Below are 20,525 nucleotides of genomic sequence, written 5' to 3' on the forward strand. Positions count from 1 at the left end.
ACAGACTACCCTCCAGTAGCACCATATCTTATTACCTATTTGCAGGATTTTCACAGCTGTTCTTGCAAACATAAGCAATTTATGAACAACACAGAGAAGTGCTGGGATCACTCAAACACATGATTTTCTGCTACTGAGCACAACACAAGCCTGTTTGCTGTTGCTTAGTTCATTCCCAATGATCTGGCATGTCACGAGCCAATGCTAATTAAACAGATGCATGCTAAGTAAGTAGCATGTAGTAGAAAAAAATGCTGATGTTGAAAGGTTTACTTTACCCAATAGCAGGAGGTTGTTTCTGCAAATGCTCTACGCCAAAAATACTCCAAACATCCAGAAAACCAAAGTGAAGGAAATGGTTTAATAGCCCCTACCTCTTCCATGCCTGAGTCACCACAAACCAGCACTTCAGCAAATCAAGCTGTGCACCTTAGTAATGACCCAGTGAATGTGCTGCTCTTCCTAAACATGAACACAAGTTGTTTCACATCACCAAACGTGAGGGGATTGGGGTCGTCACTTTGCCTGCCATCCTCCCTGTGCTGACAGCTCACCTGTGAAATTCAAGCCAATTCCTGACTCTTCACACTCGTATGAAACCTCTGAATGCACTGAGACAGGTGTCGCAGGAAAGCCTAGGTGGAAACTATTAATTCTGCCTTCTTAGCAAGCTTTTAGTAGTATCAAGTATGTATGTATGCCTGGTGAATTTGTGGACTAAAAGAGAAATGAAAATAATGTTCATGAAGAGACCATCATCTGTTCTATACAATAAATGAGCCAGCAGTCCCGCAGGGGAAAACTGGGGTGTGATCAGGGACACTGTTGTAACACAGCACATTGTGAGCATCGGCACAGAGGAGAACGGTTAGGTTTACACAGCAGTTTGAAAGAAAATACCTAGAACTCCCCCATTATGCAATACTTGGGTTTGGAACCTTACAGATAATACACATTCTATACCTATTCAGTCTGCTACACTTTTTGTTCCTCTGTTTCTTTTCTTAAGCAAAGTTTCCAACTTTAACATACTTGACAATAATGAACCACCTGAAGAAAACAGGAGTATTAGGATGCACAATGTGGTCAGGACCTTTTTAACTGGCAACCTTAAAAACCGGGTGGCTTTTTGGGCTTGGGGAAGTATTTCTAGCACTAATTGAAAACAAAGAGGAATGAATGTGGGAGAATCAAAGGGCAACTCAGAGGCACTAAAAGGTAAACAATACGATCAGGTCATCTAGAGAAGGCTGCAAGACCGAGCACTAAGCCACAAGCAGTGCTCTTTTCTGCAGGCATGTTCTCATACGTTTTAAATTGTATGATTCCACCCCCAGCCCAGCAGCCTTAGTGTGGAGATGCACTGAAGGGATAAAAAAATTCAGGTTCCACAGGCAATGTTAATTTTGAAATTTGAGTACTTGCTTTTGCATCCCAAGCAGCATTCATCTGATGTAGTATTGATTTATAGCAGGTAAATAATTCAGCTAAGCTTTTGCTTTAAAAGAGAAATTCCCTCATCAGTAAAGAAATGAAAAATTTTGCTTTCTTGTGTAACAGACAAGCTCTGTCACTGCAGTGACAGCAGCTGATGTACCACTGGTTACGAGTGGTCTCTAAAATAGTAAAATAACTCAAACTATCCAGCACCTCTAGATTGGGCTTATGAGTCTTCTTGATCAAATATGCTGCATTAAACATTTTCAAGGCTACAGCAATCTTAACAATTCTGAACTTTTTACTTAATCTTTGCATTATATGCTGTATTAAGCACCTCTGAGAAATAGGAGTATTAATCAAACATAATTTTCTGTTATTAGGGTGGGGGTTCCATAAAATGGACTTTTTCACACATACTGTTCTTCATAATTAAAAAAATGAATCCTTTAATGTAACGTCCTTGAAGTTAATACAGTTACAGTGACCTTCAAGCACTTGCAGAATTTTTACAGCAAAAAGAATTGATTTTAGTTTAGCAATCTCACCATGCCCTTGGCATTTCCAGAAACAGTAAGAACTGTCTCATTTGCAAGGGTACACATTTCTATGTTCAGTCAGTTTTCTGACTTCGGAATCTCTCACAATCACCAAGTGTGGTATGAAAGTCCACAGTCACTTCTCTATCAGCAGCATCTTTCTAATTAAGCCTACTGAGACACCAATTAAGACAGCAGTAGGGTAACAACACAATGCTGAGTAATTTCTTGCTATTATTAGCTACAGCTATGACTGTCAAAAACTGTGAAAAATGTCAGTGTCCCAGCAGCTAATTCCTAGTTTGAACACTAACCCAAAGAGTTAAACTTCCCACAAACACGGGAAAAACGAGGTAAGTCCAAAGGATGAAGTCTCTGAATACACCCATGCAGTCTGTTGAGCTCACGCTAGCAAGTAGTAAAAAGTGGATAAAATGCATGTGGATTAGGCACTAAGAGTATCTGACCACAGCAAATGTGGAACCTAGTTCTGCGTGGACAGGTGCATTTATTTCATTTAGGAACTGCACTCATTTCTTCAGGTTTTCTTCATAAACATCCACGCACCGAAACCGCAGCACTTAACGCCTGGACATGACGTGGAGGAACCTGAGCTGGACTCATTTTGTGTGCCTGGAGGACACATATAAACCCACAGGATCACACACCAATGGAGAATCCTCAGCCCTCGGCCAGGCTAAATTTGGGCCAAGCCTCCCTTGCTCTTCTGTTGGCAGGAGGGAGGTTCCATCTTCCTCTAACAAACACCTATTAACGTGAAGAAGGAAGAAGTGCAACCATCACAAACCGACAACCCTCAGAGTAGCCCCTGTCTACATCAGGGAGCCGGGAATCAACTTCTCACGTGACAGATGTGTATCGGCTGCTGCAACATGCACCCGTGCACACTCTTACATCGCTGCTGCTTCTGCACCCCGGGAGCAGGGACTGGATCTCGCCTCTGAGTCTACGCAGAAAACGCCTGCTCTGGGAATAAACAAACCTCCAAACAGCACATCAGATGCGGGACAAAACTTTGGCAGATCAGTAGCAGAAACAAGTGCACCCAAAGGTGTCGGCAACAGCTCAGGGGCTCATCTGCAGCTGCGTATTTGTGGGATTAAGCACCTGCAGAGACACATTTGGATCCACCGCAGCGAGCCATGCAAACCTGCCCCCGGAGGAGCTCTGCCCTGCTTCCCACTGTCAGCTTTTTCAGCGAGTGTAATCCTGGCACTCTCAGCCTATGGAAAGATCCATCTCAGCTATAAAGTATTCCCTTCAGGAACCATAAAAAATTAATTATTCAGCAGCATGAGCCTTAAAGAATTTATTTTCGTTTGGCAGAAAATATCAACAAGCAAATGACAGCACAGTGCTCTGCCTTGCCAAGACAAGGGGAAGGTTCACATTAGGGTTTAATGTCATGGCATCGAAACAAAAGCCCTCTTAACTCAAAGTCTGTTTAGTATCAGCCAGATTGAAACCAAATTCAGCTTTTGTTCTGCAAACCGCCTAACCATATACTATATGCTCTATATGAAATGAGGCTTGCCATGCAAGATACAACACCTCCTGCCAAAGCCAACAGGAGATGCTGAGGAGGATCCAAATGGAGTTTTTGATACCATGTGTGGCACATCTGTTTCTAATGTTCCTGTGTGCCGTTCGTCTGATCACACAAGCGCCGTTCACCTACATCCAAGTGCTGCACATGCATCTCTCCCTGAAACACCCATGGCCGTTCATGGGCACAAGATCAAAATGTTTATGTCCTGAGTAGAGAGGTCGGTTGCCCCTGCTACGCCGTGGTTCTCAACGCACTGCCCTGCTTTGTGAAATGATGCACTCGGGCCGGCCACAACAGCAGAAACACAATCCCTACAAGAAGGAAATATGTTGGTTACGGAACCAGAAGATACCCACACGGGGGGCCATCCGCACGAGCAGGGCTGAGCCACGGCACAACAGCGAGGAAATGGCAACAACCTGCTCATCTCCATCGCCTTGCACCAGGGCGGAGGAAGGGCACCCGTATCAGCAGGCTGAGCCTGTCAGCAACCGCTGCTTCCACACAGCGTTGTGCAAATAAAGAGTGTTTTGGTGCAGGGGGGCAGGGACAGGCAGATGCGCTCCCAAGGCCAAGTGCAGGTGTGCGCAGGCAAGTGCATGAAACTGTAATTATCTTGTCTGCTCGGGATGGGGTTTGATCTCTTATTTTTCTGTTGCGCTTTTGGTGCTTTGAGGCTTTATGGATCATTAAATAAAGTTGCTGATTTTTTTCAAATACTTAAGTGCCTACCTGGCCTTCTTGAAAATTTCTTTTTTTCCTCACCTCGGCACTTTTCTACCTGCACATATGTTCACTGTGTAGTTGAATGATTTAGTTCACTGAGCAATGTAAAACCATCTTGTTTGGGTTTTTTTTTCTTCCTCTTATTATATAAGCCAAGCAGAAGGTAATTTGATATTCCCATGCGGTTTCACATAGTCCTCCGAAAGACTATTTAAAAATGAGGTCGATGAAAGCAAGTGTGAATGTGCAAAGGAGCAGTATTCTTTCATTGTTTACCGCTACACCCAGGTAAAGCAAACTCCACAAAGAGGGAGATGCTGCTTTGCTCTGATGGAAAACCTGGAGGCAGCGGGAAGACTGAATAACCATGAATTCTGCACCAGTCCCTTTGGGCTTGCACTGTAAATGCCAACGCTGTGGCCACAGCAGCATGTAAATGTGGGACTTTAGCTCCAGTTAAGACTGCTCAGCATCAAATATATTCTGATCCTCTAAAATTATAATGGAGTAAGTTAAAAATGCATAGGTGACAGCTAAAAAAGTGCTCTTCCTATACTAAGGCATCAAGCAGCAAATTTGCATTTCCATTGATAGAACGGAGAAATTCTGCACTAACAGGCGGTGTGGGGAGAGGAGTAATTCTCACTTCTCGTTAATATTATCACCGCTCTAAATTTATTCTGGTGGATTTCAAAAACCAAAAAGCGAAAAATCAGTTTTAAAGAGAAAAAATAAACAAGTGCCTTTGTTGAACAAGTCTCCAATAACGTCTCTGAAAGGAAGCACTGTTGTGCAGACAACTGGCCTTTTCAACAGAGAATGCTGACAATGGGACTTTCTTTAAAAAGTCCTTTGTAAGAAAGTGCTCTATTAAAACAAAAGTAATGTAAAAATAGCGTAATTAAAAATTAAATAAAACTCAAGAGCAGTCTGCTTCTCCGGTTAGTTCAGCTCCCAGTGGCTGATGCTGTGTTTTGGAAAATGTCTGTAGGACACGGTAGCTTTCTCGGTAAGTACGAGTCTGTCAGCCTGTCACCTTAACCACACAAACATACCCATTTCAATAACAAATCACAGATGCTGCCTATTCTGAAAAGGATTAGAATACAACTTAAATGCAGGGGTTTGTTATGCTGCCCTGAGGTTCAGAAGTGAATATCTTGCAAATGATATTATCACCCATCCCCTTTCTTTCCACTCAAACGCTACGACTTCCTTTGCTGGCAGGGAGCGAGTGAAACCCGATCTCTGAAGAACGAGCTATCACTGAAGCACTAATAATACTCTCCCTGCCTCCCACTAAGATTTGCAATGTTTTAATGAACAACAGAACAATATTTGAAAAATAATTCCATATGTACATTCTGTAAACAGACCTCAGGCTTTTATACAGATTTGACCTGAAGTGCACTGCACTGAACTGTACAAAAAAATGAAATTTAAGTCAAGTACAAAGAAGTACATTTATATGCAGGCTCTGAAAACAAGTGCTGTAGGTTCTTCATGCAGCAAAGTCACCTCCCTGCCCACCCAGGATGGAGTAGGGCAGGTTTTTTTCCTTTGCTGCAGTTCCCCAGTTTTTACTGGGAGGTGATCAGCTCGTGCTGCTGGGCTTCATCCTCTGCTCACGGGACCCCTCCGCGCGTGTACCCAAACGCCACTAAAGGTCGCTCTCGCTGTCGCTCGTCCCTTGTCCCTCGCTGCAGCACGGGGCAGCCTCAGAGAGGACACTGCCCAGGGTTCTCTTGGGGGGCACCGGGGAAAACCCCTCAGCCTGGGGAGACGATTACAGCTGGGTCACTGGCTTCCCCTGCGGGAACCCCAAAGCTCAAAGCATCCGGAGAGGTAAATCTCTGCACTTACACCATTCTACTGTCTCGAACTGGGATGCTCCCACCTGAACAGCTCGATATTATGGATACCTCTTCTGAGCTGGTCCCGTGCACCAAGCACCCACCACAATCCTTCAGCATCACTCTGGGCTGAGGCGCCAACAGCCTGGGTGTTTCGGGACTAAACTTTAAGTTTCCCTTGTCATTCATCACATCTCACACCTGATGCATGTAAAACACACCCTCGCACTGGAATGAGACAGGGCAGTAGAAATAACCAAACGATACAGTGAACCTTGTACTTGAAAACTCAAACAAAGCTTGAAATACCCAAGATGGCTCCAAAGCCTTAATACATCTTTTAAAGTCATCACTTAGAATCCCAGCTGTTAAAGGTCACCAAATTAATTCAACTTTAATCAGCACATCAGGCACATTAGATGTGTGACACGCTACTCCAGAATCGTTCATTGGGAAGCGACCTGCGCGATAACTCTGCGTGACGCACTCGCTCTGTGTCTGACTTTGGGTCACAGGTCACATCATTTCTCCTGCTGAAGAGCCTCTGACCCCACCAATAGCTCTACTGACCTTCAGTGAATCATTGGAGGAACACATTACCATTTAACATAGGAGAAGGCAGCAGGACCCAGCCCTTAACGATTTACATTTTCTTATTTTACTTGGCAGCTGTCCTTAAATTCATCTGCTAACAACTTCTCTCAGATGTTCCTTTAAAAAGAATTTAATTTTTTTTCTCCCTGTTAGTTAACACAATTAAAGACTACTGGTTCACCTTAATGGAGAGATTTTTGCTTAACTTGTCTGCACTCCCTGAGGAGTTATACTTACATCATGCATGGAGTCAAGGAGTTTAGTCAGTTGGTAGAATCTCTGCCAGCTTTGCCCAGAGTTACTTGGACATTTAGTTACCATCTTCTTTAGTTCTTTAATGTAATTTGCCCTCATTTCTTCAAATGCAGCTTGGCTTTTGAGACCATCCTTGGGAACTGTCATTGAAAAGACAGTCTTATATTAATATTAACTGTATTGCTTATGCTTTTGATGTGCATACTTAAAAAGTTACACTAGTTAATGGATGAAATAGTTAAACCTTTAAGCAAAATCCATAATTTTACAGACATTGGTACGGAATCAACAACATCAGACAGATTTTCAAGTGATTCAAGCATCCTCTCCAGATCTGTGATTGAAGAAGCTGCGGCAGAGGACAAGATAACATCTCAGAAATACAACACATGCTATCCTCATGCTGAAACTGTTTTTAATACAACCCAACCACACACACAAAAAGAAAAAAAAAAAAAAAAACAAAAAGCAGATGGATCAAGCATATTTCTTTAGAAGATGAAGATGCGATTTAACATTCTTGAATGATTCCCCCACTTGGCAGAGGAGGGGAAGGTACAGAATTACAGCTGGTACGTGCAGAAATGCTAGAACAAGTGACACGCTTTTATGCCATCAAGTAACATCTAAAATTTCTTTGAATGTTAGTAAGCATCTGCATAACACCTAGAACAAACAGAGCCGTTATTCTGCATGGAACAGATGACTATTTTCCAAACAGGGATCCTGACCCAGTGTTTAACCCAGACATACAGTTGCAGCCTTTAATACAAGCATTTCTAGAGTCCTATCGCAGTTCCCATCTGCCAAAGGGATCATTTCACAAATGAGCTAAAAGTAGAGTTTTTTGGTACTTTTTACTGTGGCTCACCTCAGCCAGGCTAATTACAAAATGCACTGTTTCTTTACAGACTGCAAATACCCTTCCACTCCAGCAGGTTCTGCCCCAAAAAGGAATGCCTTACAGGATCACGTCTCTACCAAAACCCCAAAGAGGTTATTAACAACGTTACACAAAACGTTCTGGATTTTTAATACCTGGATTGGTTGAATACCGCTTAATCATGAAATATTTTTCTAGTCTGTGTCTCTTAATGCTAGTCCACAGAAGGAAAACGGAATATTACACTGTACAGAGGCCAGTTTATTTTCTAAGCGAGTCAGAAAGCTAAGTCAGGGTAAGATAAACAGGAAGTTACTTATTAAAAAAAAAAAAAAAAAAAAAAAGAAAAAAGGTGATCTTCCAATTTAGCTTAGTCTGACTTAACTTTTTGACAGCAGTTGTCTTGTTCATCCATTCCCTTCTCTTTCAAATCCTGTGAACTGCCTTCTATCCCACTGCAATCACATCATAAACAGGTAACAACTGCCCAAATGGCTCTAGAGTAGAACCTTCAGAAAAAGCACCAGCATCTTCTATCACCACTATCTACCGGAGCAATTTAGCAATGGAAAAGAAGGAGGAGCTCTACCGCCCCATGAGCAGCAAAGACTTGCGACCATCACGTGCTGGAAGGGGCCACAAGGAGGAATCTTCAGAAGAAGCCTAGAAGGTAGCACGCCAACCTGCCTACCACTTGGTAAATATTAAATATTTACATTATATAAACATAACGTTTTATTTTTAAATTCTAGGTGCCAAATCTCTCAGTCAGACAGACAGAAGAAACTGCCTGGAACATATGTACAAATTCAGTTCAAGCTGAATGAATACAGAGACATCAATCAAGATGAGTAAAGCCACCAGAGCATACTGTGGCCCTGACACAAAAGGCACAGCCTTTACAGTTCCTTTAATATTTACAGGCCTGTTTTCCTACATGCTGCTTAAAGACTGTTAGAGCCACTCTTTCTTCATCTACTACCATGCATTTTACTGTTATGTCTGAAAATTATTATACCATCACCCCCGCCAGTTTATTAAGAAAGAAAGACCACAAATAAAGAGAACTCAAGCAAAACATGAAATTCTGGAGGTTTGCCCAGTGTTTCTGATTTTACTTATTAAAAGCAGCAATGCTTTTGGCAAGCTCCCAAAATCTATGGTCTGTGGAAAGCAAGAAAACAATTGAGTTGTAATGTGTGGTTTATTCCACATATAAATGGAGTGAAACTTCCTTGATGTGGTCATCATGAAACTTTCAAAGTAACTTGTATTCTGCTCATCACGCGATTCAATAAAAGAATTTTTTAATTAAAACAAACCTGGTGTTTTGTGTCATAAGGCTGGATCAAGGTGGAATAATTTGAAACCAGGTTCGCTGCCCTTCACATGATGCTTACTGGGTTTTATCACTGCCTGCATTTCCATTCCTCTCTCCTCCCTTTCTCGTTACCGTAAATATCTTGATTCTCCCCAAACAATTTTCAGTAGGTTTTCCAGTGGCTGTGGTGTGTGTTTCAAAGGGACCCAGGTAGCTGATGTTAAATGGCCAGGCTGATCTTACCTAACAGACTCTCACAATGAAGTCATTAGTGAATACTCTCAAGAGGGTAGAATAAAAAATACCTAACTTAAAAAAATTGGCTGTGTTTTTAGAATGCCTTTAGGCTCTTTTTCTGAAGATTCTCCCCTTTTAGGGCTGATTAAAAAGTAGCAGAGCCTGATCTCCAACCCAGCCATGCTCTCAAGAAAATTTTGGGCGCTAGACCCACCCTGAGCACATCCACATGAAGCATAGCTAGTTGCTTCTGGAAAGACTGGAGTGACAACCTTCAAAAAAGCCTATTTACCCACACAGGGCTACCCCAGAGCATGTCAGGTCCCCACAGTCCCAGTTTCCCCAGCAGACCATCTCCTCAACCCCTTGGTGGAGCAGGACTTGGGGGCCAGACCCCACGGGCTGGGACGCAAAGTGCTCCCCAGCTGATGGCATCTCTCCCCCAGCATCCCTGCTCCCAGGGCTTCAACACGAGGGAAGGAGGAAGGGAAGAAGGGACACAGCCAAGCCCAAAGATCTTACAGCCCCAGGAGGCTTCTGTTAGCCCATCCAAATCCCTTCCAGCCAGGACAGGAACTGCAGCTTCATGTCCTCCTTCAAAGGCAAGTACTTCAACCACAGAGTTCCTGGCTGGGTGGGATGTGCGAGGTGTGAAGGAAAGGCACTGCGGACAGGGAGAAAGTGCCCGTCCCACCACCTTGCCTGGAGGGGTTGCCACTTGGATTTGCTGGATGCTACAAATCCCTCTGTAGGCATCTGACTGCCTGCAGCCAACGTGTCCGTATCACAGCTGGGGACTCAGGAGGCTCTGGGGTGTCTAAATCCATCGCTGCATCAGCCTGCTCTGCCGCCCTTTACTGGTTTTGGTGACGGGCACCCTCCAGCGTGGCACGGCTAATGCCTGTTGCTTGCCATTAGTTTCTTTTCTCAGCTTGCTAGGGCAGAAGATGGGATGATGGGAGAAGACAGAAAGATCTCAAAGGCCGCGCTGGGCTCCCCTCACCACCGAATGGGGAGACGCTCTGTGCAGCACGAGCCTGGGCAGCCCCCGGAGCCGGCAGCCTCGGGCGTGCGTCCTGCTGCTGGCGGACAGAATAACCACAGCGGCTCCTTTGATCTCCTGCTCCTCCTCTCCCCGTGCCATGTCTCCATATCCAGCCTCCTTCTGCCCGGGGAATTCTTGCCTGGTGAGTTCACTGAAGTGACATCACAAATGTCCAGCTGATGCGTTATCTCGTGATGATGTCACTGAGTGGGTCCCACAAAAAGGAGCGTGATTGCCCAGAAGAAAGTTTGTTTACAGGTAAGTGGCTTTTTCATCAAGATTGATGGAAAAGTAACATACAAACTGTCCATGTATTTATACAATTATACCAGAGTGTGAGATTTTCAGTATTTTCAGCAAGATAAGATCAAGAGATCTGCTAATTACTACACAGTGCTCTAACAAACACCAAGATGTAACTTTGTATCTTAGGAAAACTCAAAGCATGACATTCAAGAGAAAAATAAACCGTGTTCTGCCATTTAGTAAACAATCAAAGCCCCGTAAAAGGGTTTATTTACCATTTGCGATTCACTTGGCATTGGCAAAGTTCCCGTTTTGCACTACAGGCAATGTACATCTTTCGATCTTAAAGGTGACATTAAGTCACCCAAACTGGTGGCTTTGAGTGTTGAGTGGCTATTTCTCCCCAGTCACCACAGCCATCGTACTTTCTTGGCACACCTCGCAGACTCAAGAGGTGCCTGCACAGAGAGGGGGCCAAAGCCCCTTGCCAGGCTGCTCCTGCCCCTCCAATGCACACAATATTCGAACTGCAAAGACGCTTCCCGTGCTAATGGAGAGTGAGATCGGCAAATAAACCCTAAGACATAAAACCAGGCTTTTCCTGTGGCCCCGCTGGAAACAGTTTGGCTCTTTTGTCACAGCAGTTAAAACCACTGCACCTCTTTGTGAATTGGACTATTTTCAAGTATTCCCACGTGACCATAAAGCTAACTTACCTGTGCTTAACAGCAGCAGAACTTTCATTATAGTGTACTCCTCGAAGCTAAGCTGCAAGCGAACAAACTGCAGACTGATCTGGTGCATCCCCTGGCAGAGCTCAAACATCGCAGACTGGCGCATCCGTTCCCTGCAAAGACAAAAGAAACAAAACCCAGAGGGTAAATACAGGAGGGCACACGTGCACGGGGCAGCCCACGCGTGAGCAAGGCGAGGTGTGACCTGGAAACCATGCACTGATGGGCAGAGGTCGGTGAGACACACCAGAGCTGCAAATTTCAGGTTAGGGAGGGGAGCTGGGGACTACGGGGATGAAGCAGGAGCCCCAGCAGCCCCAAAATGCTGCCTGGTCCCCATGTTCCCAGGCTGGCAGAAAACGCTACTGCCTGGGAGCTTTGAGGGACCCGGGCATTGCTTTGCTCTACTCCTGTGCTACCCGGCAGACCACAAGCAGCATCAACATCCACCCCCCTAAAAGGAACAGAAACACAATTAATTTGAGTTTTATACAGCGACAATGTTAATGAACTGGCAAAAATGTTTTTAAAATGTGTCTGAATTGCCAGTGTTTGTTCAGCTCTGCCCTGGCTGAGCCTGCTGAAGGGCTCAGGACTGGTGCAATAGGGGAACCTACACCCATTGCATTTATGTTCTACATGATACATCCCCCATCAGTTGATGTACAGGTGGCAACAGGTTTCAGAAGCGTCTGGTGGAGAGAGGAGCTGAGGGAAGGGATGGCCAAGGAGGACTGACAGCCTCAGCCCTGCAGCCACTCATGGGGGTCAGCCCTGGCCCCCCGGCCCCAGCGCAGCAGCGTCCAGCCACGGACAGCGGGACCACCCGCGGCAAAGAGCTCGGCTGCCCACCACACGCAGCCTGGTCTGCAAGCCAGCGCGGCCCTGGGGTCAGGGATTTCCACCCTTCCACCAGAGACATCTTGACTCTTCTCATCCTGAATAACAGGGTCTCGTAAAAATAAGGCTGGCAGGTCTGGAAAATGGGGAAGTGGTTTAAAAAAAATAAAATAAAAAAAGAAATAAAATAATAAAATGCATGACTTCTTGTTAATGGCTTTATGCCTACTGAGGAGTTTGAAGTTAAGAAATGATGGGGATGACCACTGCCTCAGCCAGCAGCACTCTGCATCCTACCCAAGTAACCTCCGTTTCAAAATTTCTGATTACTACTTTTCCTGAAAACGTAACAGCTCTGCCTCCATGGATGAAAGCACAGGAACAAGGAGAAATTACTTCCAAGTCACTAAAGTTCTTGCTAATATACTGCACTGGACCTCCCACAGGGAATTATTAATGTTAGTCAAATTGTTGCAATAGTCTCTTATTCAAACGCTGAAACATTAAAAAATTGTGTATATTTTTTTCCACAATACTAATCTAAGAGAGTCAGGAACAAAGGAATATATAATAAGACTATCTCATTTATTAATACAGATTTTTGCTTATTAAATTGTAGAATAATAAGGATACATGACTTGTATCCCGTTTACTAGGTTTTTTTCCTCTAAATATCCATTTAGCTTCAGACCCTATCGCTCTTCTCTATCCTGCACAAGTTTCAGGTAGAATTAGTAAGGATTTTGCTATACTTCTAAAGCCACTATCCCAAGCCCCAAAAGCTACAGCAAAGAGTCACTGAGAATTGTCTGTCTTATTTTGAAACTACAATATATACAGGCAGTTAGATGAGGTGCTATAATTGTTCAGTGACCACTGCTTTTTTCATTGCTCAACAACAATTGTCTATATTTCTTCAAACATTTTTTCACATAATTGGGGAACTGGATGAAGTTCAGCTAATTATTTTAGCCAAGCAACTGCCTTTTCAAATATACAAATTGGCTAGTGAAAGAGAAGAACCATACTGTGTGCAAACAAAGACTGATGTAATCTTCCTGGTGTTTTATTTCACTACTGCCGGCGCAGATTTTATTTTCCTCCTTAATACTAATAAAGTGGACTCCCCATTGTTATACGGGCTCCGCACTTTCCCCTCGCTCCACCCTCTTCTTGAGACTAAGAGCTTCCAGCTTGCCTTTTTTTTTAAAAAAAACCCAACTTAGTAGTAGTAGTAATGCCATGTTTGCTTATTTTTATTACGAACCTTCCCAAAATTATCCAGTGCAAGTCTAGGACACAGATAACAGTGGCTCCTCATTGAGTCCTTGCAGAAGGCTCAGAGGGATACGTACTGAAGTTGAAAGGCAAATGATAAAGGGACTTTTGTATTAAAAAAAAATCCATTTTAGTGAGTTGCCTCAAACTGCTAAAGACTAGCAGGATTCAAAACAAGAACAGTATATTATATGTTCAGTTTCTCCAGCCTCAGAACATGAAGCAGCCACCACCGTCCCTGCATGTGTTTGGGCTCCACAGACACAAGAAGCACCAGACCTTTCATCTGATACCACAACCCACACAGCAAATAAAAGGAAACATTTCAAGGTTTTGTCTCAGGCTTCTTATGCTTTCACCAAACAGTGTGGCAAAACAACTCTCTCTCTCAGCTAACCAAAACACATCCCGACTCAAAACCTTTTACATTGCATTGCACTTTTGGTGACATTTTACTTTTTCTCTCTCATGTTTTTCTTTGTATTTGTTTTGCTTTTATATGATTGCCTAAATAGAAGAATTTTAGTAAATGTCAGGTTTTGTTTGTTGTGTCTATTTTGTCTTTTACCTACTTAAAAATATTGATCTCCACCCTCAAAGAAAACCTCATGGCATTGTTTGTAGCAAGATAAGAATATACACAGGAGTTACTAAGCAGTTTAACATACAGCAAACCTGCAATTTCAAATCAGATTCTCTCCTGAAAATCAATTCAGTTGATTTATTACTTATTTACAAATTATTACTAACTACAAATCATGTTAGTTAATTCATGACTCTGTTTAATGTGAGATAGCATTTTGTGGGAGTTTACAGTATTCAACTTTGCATTTGATTTTTAACCAACACAGTGTAAAAAATAAGAGTACACAACTTTTGGAAAATTCACGTGCTGACATTGCAGATATCCCAATACTATGACAGTAACAAAAAAATAGAGCAATGGCTCATACATTAAAAGAGATGGGATATATAGAAATAAGGGCATGTCAACATAACATGAACAAAGTTATTTCCTTCTTATCAAATGACTCCTCTAAGAATAAATACCACCAAGTCATCACAAATGCCATTACCACCATGGGCAAAAATTAAGACAAACTTCTATGCTGCCTTTCTCCCCTCTCACTTTTTTTTTTCTTTTTTTAAAGAGGAAATAAAAGTAAAAGCCAACCAACACCAGTTCTACCTCTGACTCAGCATATAAACCTCTTGACATGGAAATGGAGAATGTATAAGCTCATGTATCCTTATGGGGACATTTAAGAAGATGCATTCTTACATTCAAGTAACAAAAGGCATGGAGTCAAAACTCTGAATCTGCTGCATGGATTCGCATTCAAAAGTGGTGTCATTAGCTCAGTTTAGCTTAATCCTCCTTCATAATAATACGCTTTAAATTTTACACCTTAAATTAATCCATTTTAAGTTCCCCGAGTGTCTCCTTTACAGGCTTAATTTAATGCTGCGCTCATGTTCTGCCCGACCTTTCCTGAGCCGCGGTACCGGGAACGGGCAGGGGAGCCACAACCAGCCCGCGACCCCCAGCTACTGCCCTGTCTGCTCCTGCACAACCTCTTCGGCCACCCGTACCTCATGTTACCTGGTCACAGACTTGCTCACCACGTCCCTGCTTTTGCCTCCTTTCCCCTGGGAGGAAGATGAGGTGGGCACCTCTGTGGGTGGCGCCCCCCAAGACAGCCCAGCCGCCTTGGTGGGAAGAAGGGGTTTGTTCCTGCTGTTGGGTTTCTCTCAGTGAACCCCAGCAAATGTATTCCTAGTTGAGAGACTTCTTGGTACCTCCCCTGAGTCTGTCTTCTCTTTCTCCCCACTTCATCCGGGATCTCCCCCTAACCACACACAACCTCTTGTGTCCCCGTCTCTCATCCCTGCTGCCCTTGTTCCCACATTGATTCCAGATTTCCTCTCCCTTCCACAGGCGGGCTGCGTGAGGACCAGCTCTGTGGTACCAGCCCAACTCCTCAGCCTGTTCCATCCTCAGCATCTACCCCCAGGGAGCTGAATACGTGGATGAGAAGGTGGCAAACAAACCCAGCTCCTGCTGTGCCCCCGCTCCGAGGAAGTAGTTGTCTTCTTACACAGGGGTAAGTGACACAGCAAACGGCTTGAGCACCCAACCAAAATGGGACTAATGCCCCAAACCACCAGGGGACAGCCCACCCAAGTACGACAGAGATGTAGGATTTGAGCGGTCACACCAACAGAGGAGGGATGGTTTAAGAAAATGGTTTAAGACAAGGCATCCTAAAAATCGAACGAGTCATAGACCTCATTAATTCCTTTATGTGACCTTCACAGAAAACAAACAGCCACATCAAAAAATGCAAGACTACAGGTATGCCGTACAGAAACAACTTGTTATGAATAAGTAACTTATAATTTATGAAGTCATCATAAAGTCCAGTATCGTAAATCTCCTTGTTGAGTGTGGAAACTGCAACCCAACGGACCATAACCGAGGAGAGGAAACCACGCATCAAAGAATACTCTCTCTCAGGCAAAACTCAGCTTCAAACCAAACCTGATACCGTGTTTTATTTACTTTCTCATGGATACTTTTCAAAGCCACAGCACAAGACAACCTCCTAAATGAGAGAGGGAAGCAAAGAAATAGAAAGCTGCGGTGGGCATTCTGGAGATTCATCACTATTCGAGTGGCTTGCTGATAATCCCAAGAAAAACCAGGCAAAGGCATCCCCTTTTCTCAGAGGAACAAACATGCAGCTGACTTAGTCCCTTGGCCTCCACAGCTCAGAAAAGACTTAGGAAAAGACCGAGCTACACTTGTAGCAAAAGTCTGATGTCAAACAGATATTCTTTGTGTTTCCTGATTTTACATTTTTTTCCCCTTTAAGAACTGTTTTCAGTTTTATAACCAAGAGCATTTCCTTTGCAAGACTAAATATCTGTTTGAAGTCCATCCATCATTTAAAATGATTTCAGGAAAATTCATAAAGCACAGTATACTGTAACAAAAATAAAACAAAGAAATGCAACCCAACAAAAAAACTTGCTGAAGGCCTGAAGGTCAATCCTAGTTTGAAAACCTCAGAAACCAAGACATACTTTCCACCATGCCAGAAGGGGCAAGGCAGGCAAGCTGTGGATAAAAGGGGAAAAAAGAGCAGGGATGTGGTATCACAGAGTCCCTTGTTTGGCTGGTCAAACTATTTAATCAGAAAAGCCCTTGGTTTGAATTATCTTACCTGCCTTAGGAGGGGTTCACCTGTCTGGAAACAGTTTTGAGGTTCTTGGGGAAAGACAAAAAAACCCAACTTATTGTTTTAACAGCAATTAACTCTTTCTTGAGGGAGTATTGTACTTCCACAGCTCCATCATGAGGAACAGTAGGAACAGAACGACATTACCCAGCACAAAACTGAACCTGTTCCTCCATGCAAAGGGGCAATCGCTGCTCTGCTTCGTGTGTCGTGGCACTGGGAAACACTGCGCATCATTCTGCCCTGGAGACTGTACCCAGACACCTGCTTCCCATCTTGGAGCCTTTATGAACGCAACCAAAGTCAGCAGTGCTGGAGCAGCATCATTAAGTTATTGCACTGATCAAAATCCAAGCCAAAAGACATGCAGAATTCAGGCAAAATTCAATCAGGACTATTCATTCAGCACTTATTCAGCACTTTCTAATCTCTGCTCGCTCTGCAAGCCACAGCAGAAAGAGACAAGAACATACTCCCTTCAACATGCTGCCTTAAACTCTTAAAGCTTTAGAGCTGCCTCCTTCAGGAAGCAAAAAATACCTGTTACCTTGCATGAATGGCAAATGCAGGCAACCCAATCCTGTTGAAATAAATGGCAGTTTTGTCATCAGTTTCTACTGGAGAGAAATCTGGGTCATGCCCATTTTTCCCTGAACTCGTCAGTGAGGCAGCAGAAATAAATACCCCATCTTTGGCACCACCAGTGACCTCCTATTCATACGGCAGCAGATGCTCTCCCTAAGCAGTAGGGGATAAAGAATTCAACTATTACCCTGCAGTTGGTTAAACTGTCATGGATAAACATAGGCTGGGAATTAGGTGGTTTAGCCAGGAAAGCGTTAGCCTAGAGGGAGCATAAAGGTGACAATCTCAGATGACCACCCTGTTGCCTACACAAGCAATGGTGGATCTCAGCCAGGTTACAACATCACAGCCCCTGGCTGCCTGATCTGCTGTGCTGCTGGAAAACACTGTCCTTGTACCAGGCTCAGGGAAAAAACCAAACCAAAACCAAAACAAAGTGCCATCGCCTCAGCCCTCACTGATGGTCTGCGTTTCCAGCATACTCCAACATTTCCAGGACATTTTGGCTGATATCGCTAAACTGCCTCATGCAGCTATTGCCCACGTACATGCTCCTTCGTAGAGAGGCAGGCAGGTGCCAGCAGTCATGTCTTAAAGCAAAGCTGCAAGACCTGCCATCAAATGTCACCTCAGCTCCTCCTGCTGCCCTCAAATCCCTTTGCCCTGTCCTACCGGACTTTAGCCATTCCCGACAGTCAGTGTTCCTTCTCTCTGCTGAGAAGGTGGGGAGAAAAACCCCTTGCCCCTATTAATGTGACATAGCAGCAAAGCCCTGACATTACATTCTACTTTGAAAATAAGGAGGTTTTATGGCAAGATCTTCCTGTAGCAGCAGGAAATTGGCTCAAGGGTTCTGGAGATGCCTCTGGCTACAGTGTTCCTGCAAGAATCTGACATGCAACAGGAGAAAGCTGCTCCGTGCAAGGAAGCGCGACATGCAAAATAGACAGAATTCCTGCTCTAAAAGTTGCCAGAAGAGAATTATGTCAGTAACGATCTCCTCCAACCAAGCCTTTCAGCAGAACATGTAAACCTACCATTACCAAGGTGTCCTGGTTTTGCTAAAAACAAGACCAGTTTCTCTTTTAGTGAATTTTCCTTTCAGCTACGTTCTTCTAAGTAACTGCACTTTCCTGAAGTCAGCTGCATATTTTTTTTTTCGGACACTGCTCGGTGCTGATAAGATGACCAACGGAATGCAGAAGAGCCCCATGTTTAGATTTATTACTATGGTAACCAAGGTTAACTGATAACAGGACACATTTGCAAGGAGGGGCGGACGGAACATGTGACTAAAACTGACCAACTGAGTATTCCATCCCATCCACATCATACATCATATAAAAGAAGGAGATCACGAGGGTCTCGCTCTCTTTGACCATGGCCGGCATCTAGAGAGGACCCTGCCTGTCTGCCTGCGATCTTAGGCCTTGCTCCAGGCCCTGCATCCCTGAATGCAGTTTTCTGGTTTGCTGTGAAGTCCCACCCAGGACTTCTGGTGCCTGCCCTGCAGCTGCTGGAGCTCTGCCAGCTCCACCCACCCAGCTCCGCCGCCGCTGAAGTGACACCAACTCCATATCGAGTATTCAAGATTAGTTTTGTATATTTTGTATATTTTCCCTATTTATTAGTAGCATTAGTAAAGCCTTTAAAACTTTTCCAACTTGCAAGACTCTTTCTAACTTAAAGTCTTGCTCCCTTTTTCCTTCCTATCACCTTCCCTTAGCGAGGACTTGTTTTTTTTCCTCTGCTGAGAGAGGGTAGAGAGTGGGGGGGACTAACAGAGAGCATCTGCCATGGTTTATTGTCACCTTGCTTTAATATCAAGTCTTTTCATTTCTGAAAGCACATCTTCCAGTGAACAGAGCTTACCACCAACTACCTTAGCCTTTTCCTTTTCCATCTCCGCTACTTCTTCATTAAATTGTTTCATCTTCTTTTCACTTTCAGCCATCATTTCCTGATTTTCTCTATATCAGTCTGCATTTCCTTTAATACTTCAGTGGAACTCTTTGCCTCTTCAGCCATAACAAACTTATAAGCTATGCAGAAGTGGCTTAAATGTTGCTCGTACTACTTTTTGGTATTCTAGATAGGATGCTCGTTCCTCTTTCAGTTTCTGTAAAGTTGGAGTGATCTCCTCATTTATGACCGTTCTAATGTTTTTGAGTTTGGCTTCTTTCTTCTCTTAAGGCATACAAACTTGCCAATTTCTACAATGAACTTAAAGGAGTCAATTCTGAAAATTAGGTTTCTCTCAAGAAGTCCTGCTGGTGATCCTAGAGTATACAATCCCAGGTAACTGGTACTAAGAAATTTGGAGCTGCTTTGAAGTGTCAGCTAAGTGCTCTCCTGTTATATGCCCATCAACGAAGGAACTGGCAACAGCTCGTGCATAATGATTGCCAAGGGAAAGCTTCAGCCCCCAGTCAGTCACAGTAAACTTGTGCTAAAATTCAACTTAATCACCCAGTTATGTAACCCTAAAATTCCAAGCACATCAATAGCAAAAAACCCCAAGTATCTCCTGGAATTAACAGCTAATTTATGCAGTTAGCAGAACGCTGATACCAAATACTCTCTTTTGGTTTACATTTGCATTCCCAAAGAGATAAATCACAGTTTAAATGAGAAAATACATAATTATGCCTTTAGCACAAAGCTTTTTCAGTACCACATTCAATTACAACTGATGATAATGTACACATGACCATAAATACTCTTTTAAAGTTCATCAGGGAAAGGTATCACCAGCCAGAAAAGATGCCCATTAGGTATAGTTTTACACATTCATTATGCCAGGGCCCGCTTTGCTTAGGTTGTCATGCAAAGCCTGGCATTTTCTAGAAGACAACTGAGCCACGCTTTCCTCTCATACGAGTTTATAGGAATCTGCTTCCCAATTTTTCTTTTAATCTGGAAGATTAATATTTAACTCCATGGGGGAAGTAGCAAAAGGAAGCACTATACATGTGAAAGGCATTTGGAGATGTCAGCAAACAGCTCATCGACTTGCAGAAAGATTAAAGCTCCATCACGTTCAAATAGACGCTTGAAAAGAACAAAACTCTTCTCTATCCCAGCCCTTCCTGCCAAGGACCTCAAGAGAAGTGATAAGACACCCTCCCAAATGTTTGTGG

At 43.6% G+C, this 20,525-nt stretch overlaps 1 protein-coding gene across 3 annotated transcripts in view; it reads right to left on the reverse strand.

Moving 5' to 3' along the window:
- The window catches only part of NR3C2 (nuclear receptor subfamily 3 group C member 2), a 206,029-nt gene that overhangs the window by 5,173 nt on the left and 180,331 nt on the right, over window positions 1-20,525 (reverse strand). For all 3 annotated transcript variants that reach the window (XM_065633639.1, XM_065633640.1, XM_065633638.1), the window contains 2 exons: window positions 11,423-11,553; window positions 6,957-7,114 (listed from right to left, as the gene is read on the reverse strand). In XM_065633639.1, the coding sequence (XP_065489711.1) occupies window positions 6,957-7,114; window positions 11,423-11,553 (289 nt within the window). The remainder of the gene's footprint in view (window positions 1-6,956; window positions 7,115-11,422; window positions 11,554-20,525) is intronic.

The sequence above is a fragment of the Caloenas nicobarica genome, chromosome 4 (assembly GCF_036013445.1).
Source record: "Caloenas nicobarica isolate bCalNic1 chromosome 4, bCalNic1.hap1, whole genome shotgun sequence".
NCBI classification, from domain to species: domain Eukaryota; kingdom Metazoa; phylum Chordata; class Aves; order Columbiformes; family Columbidae; genus Caloenas; species Caloenas nicobarica.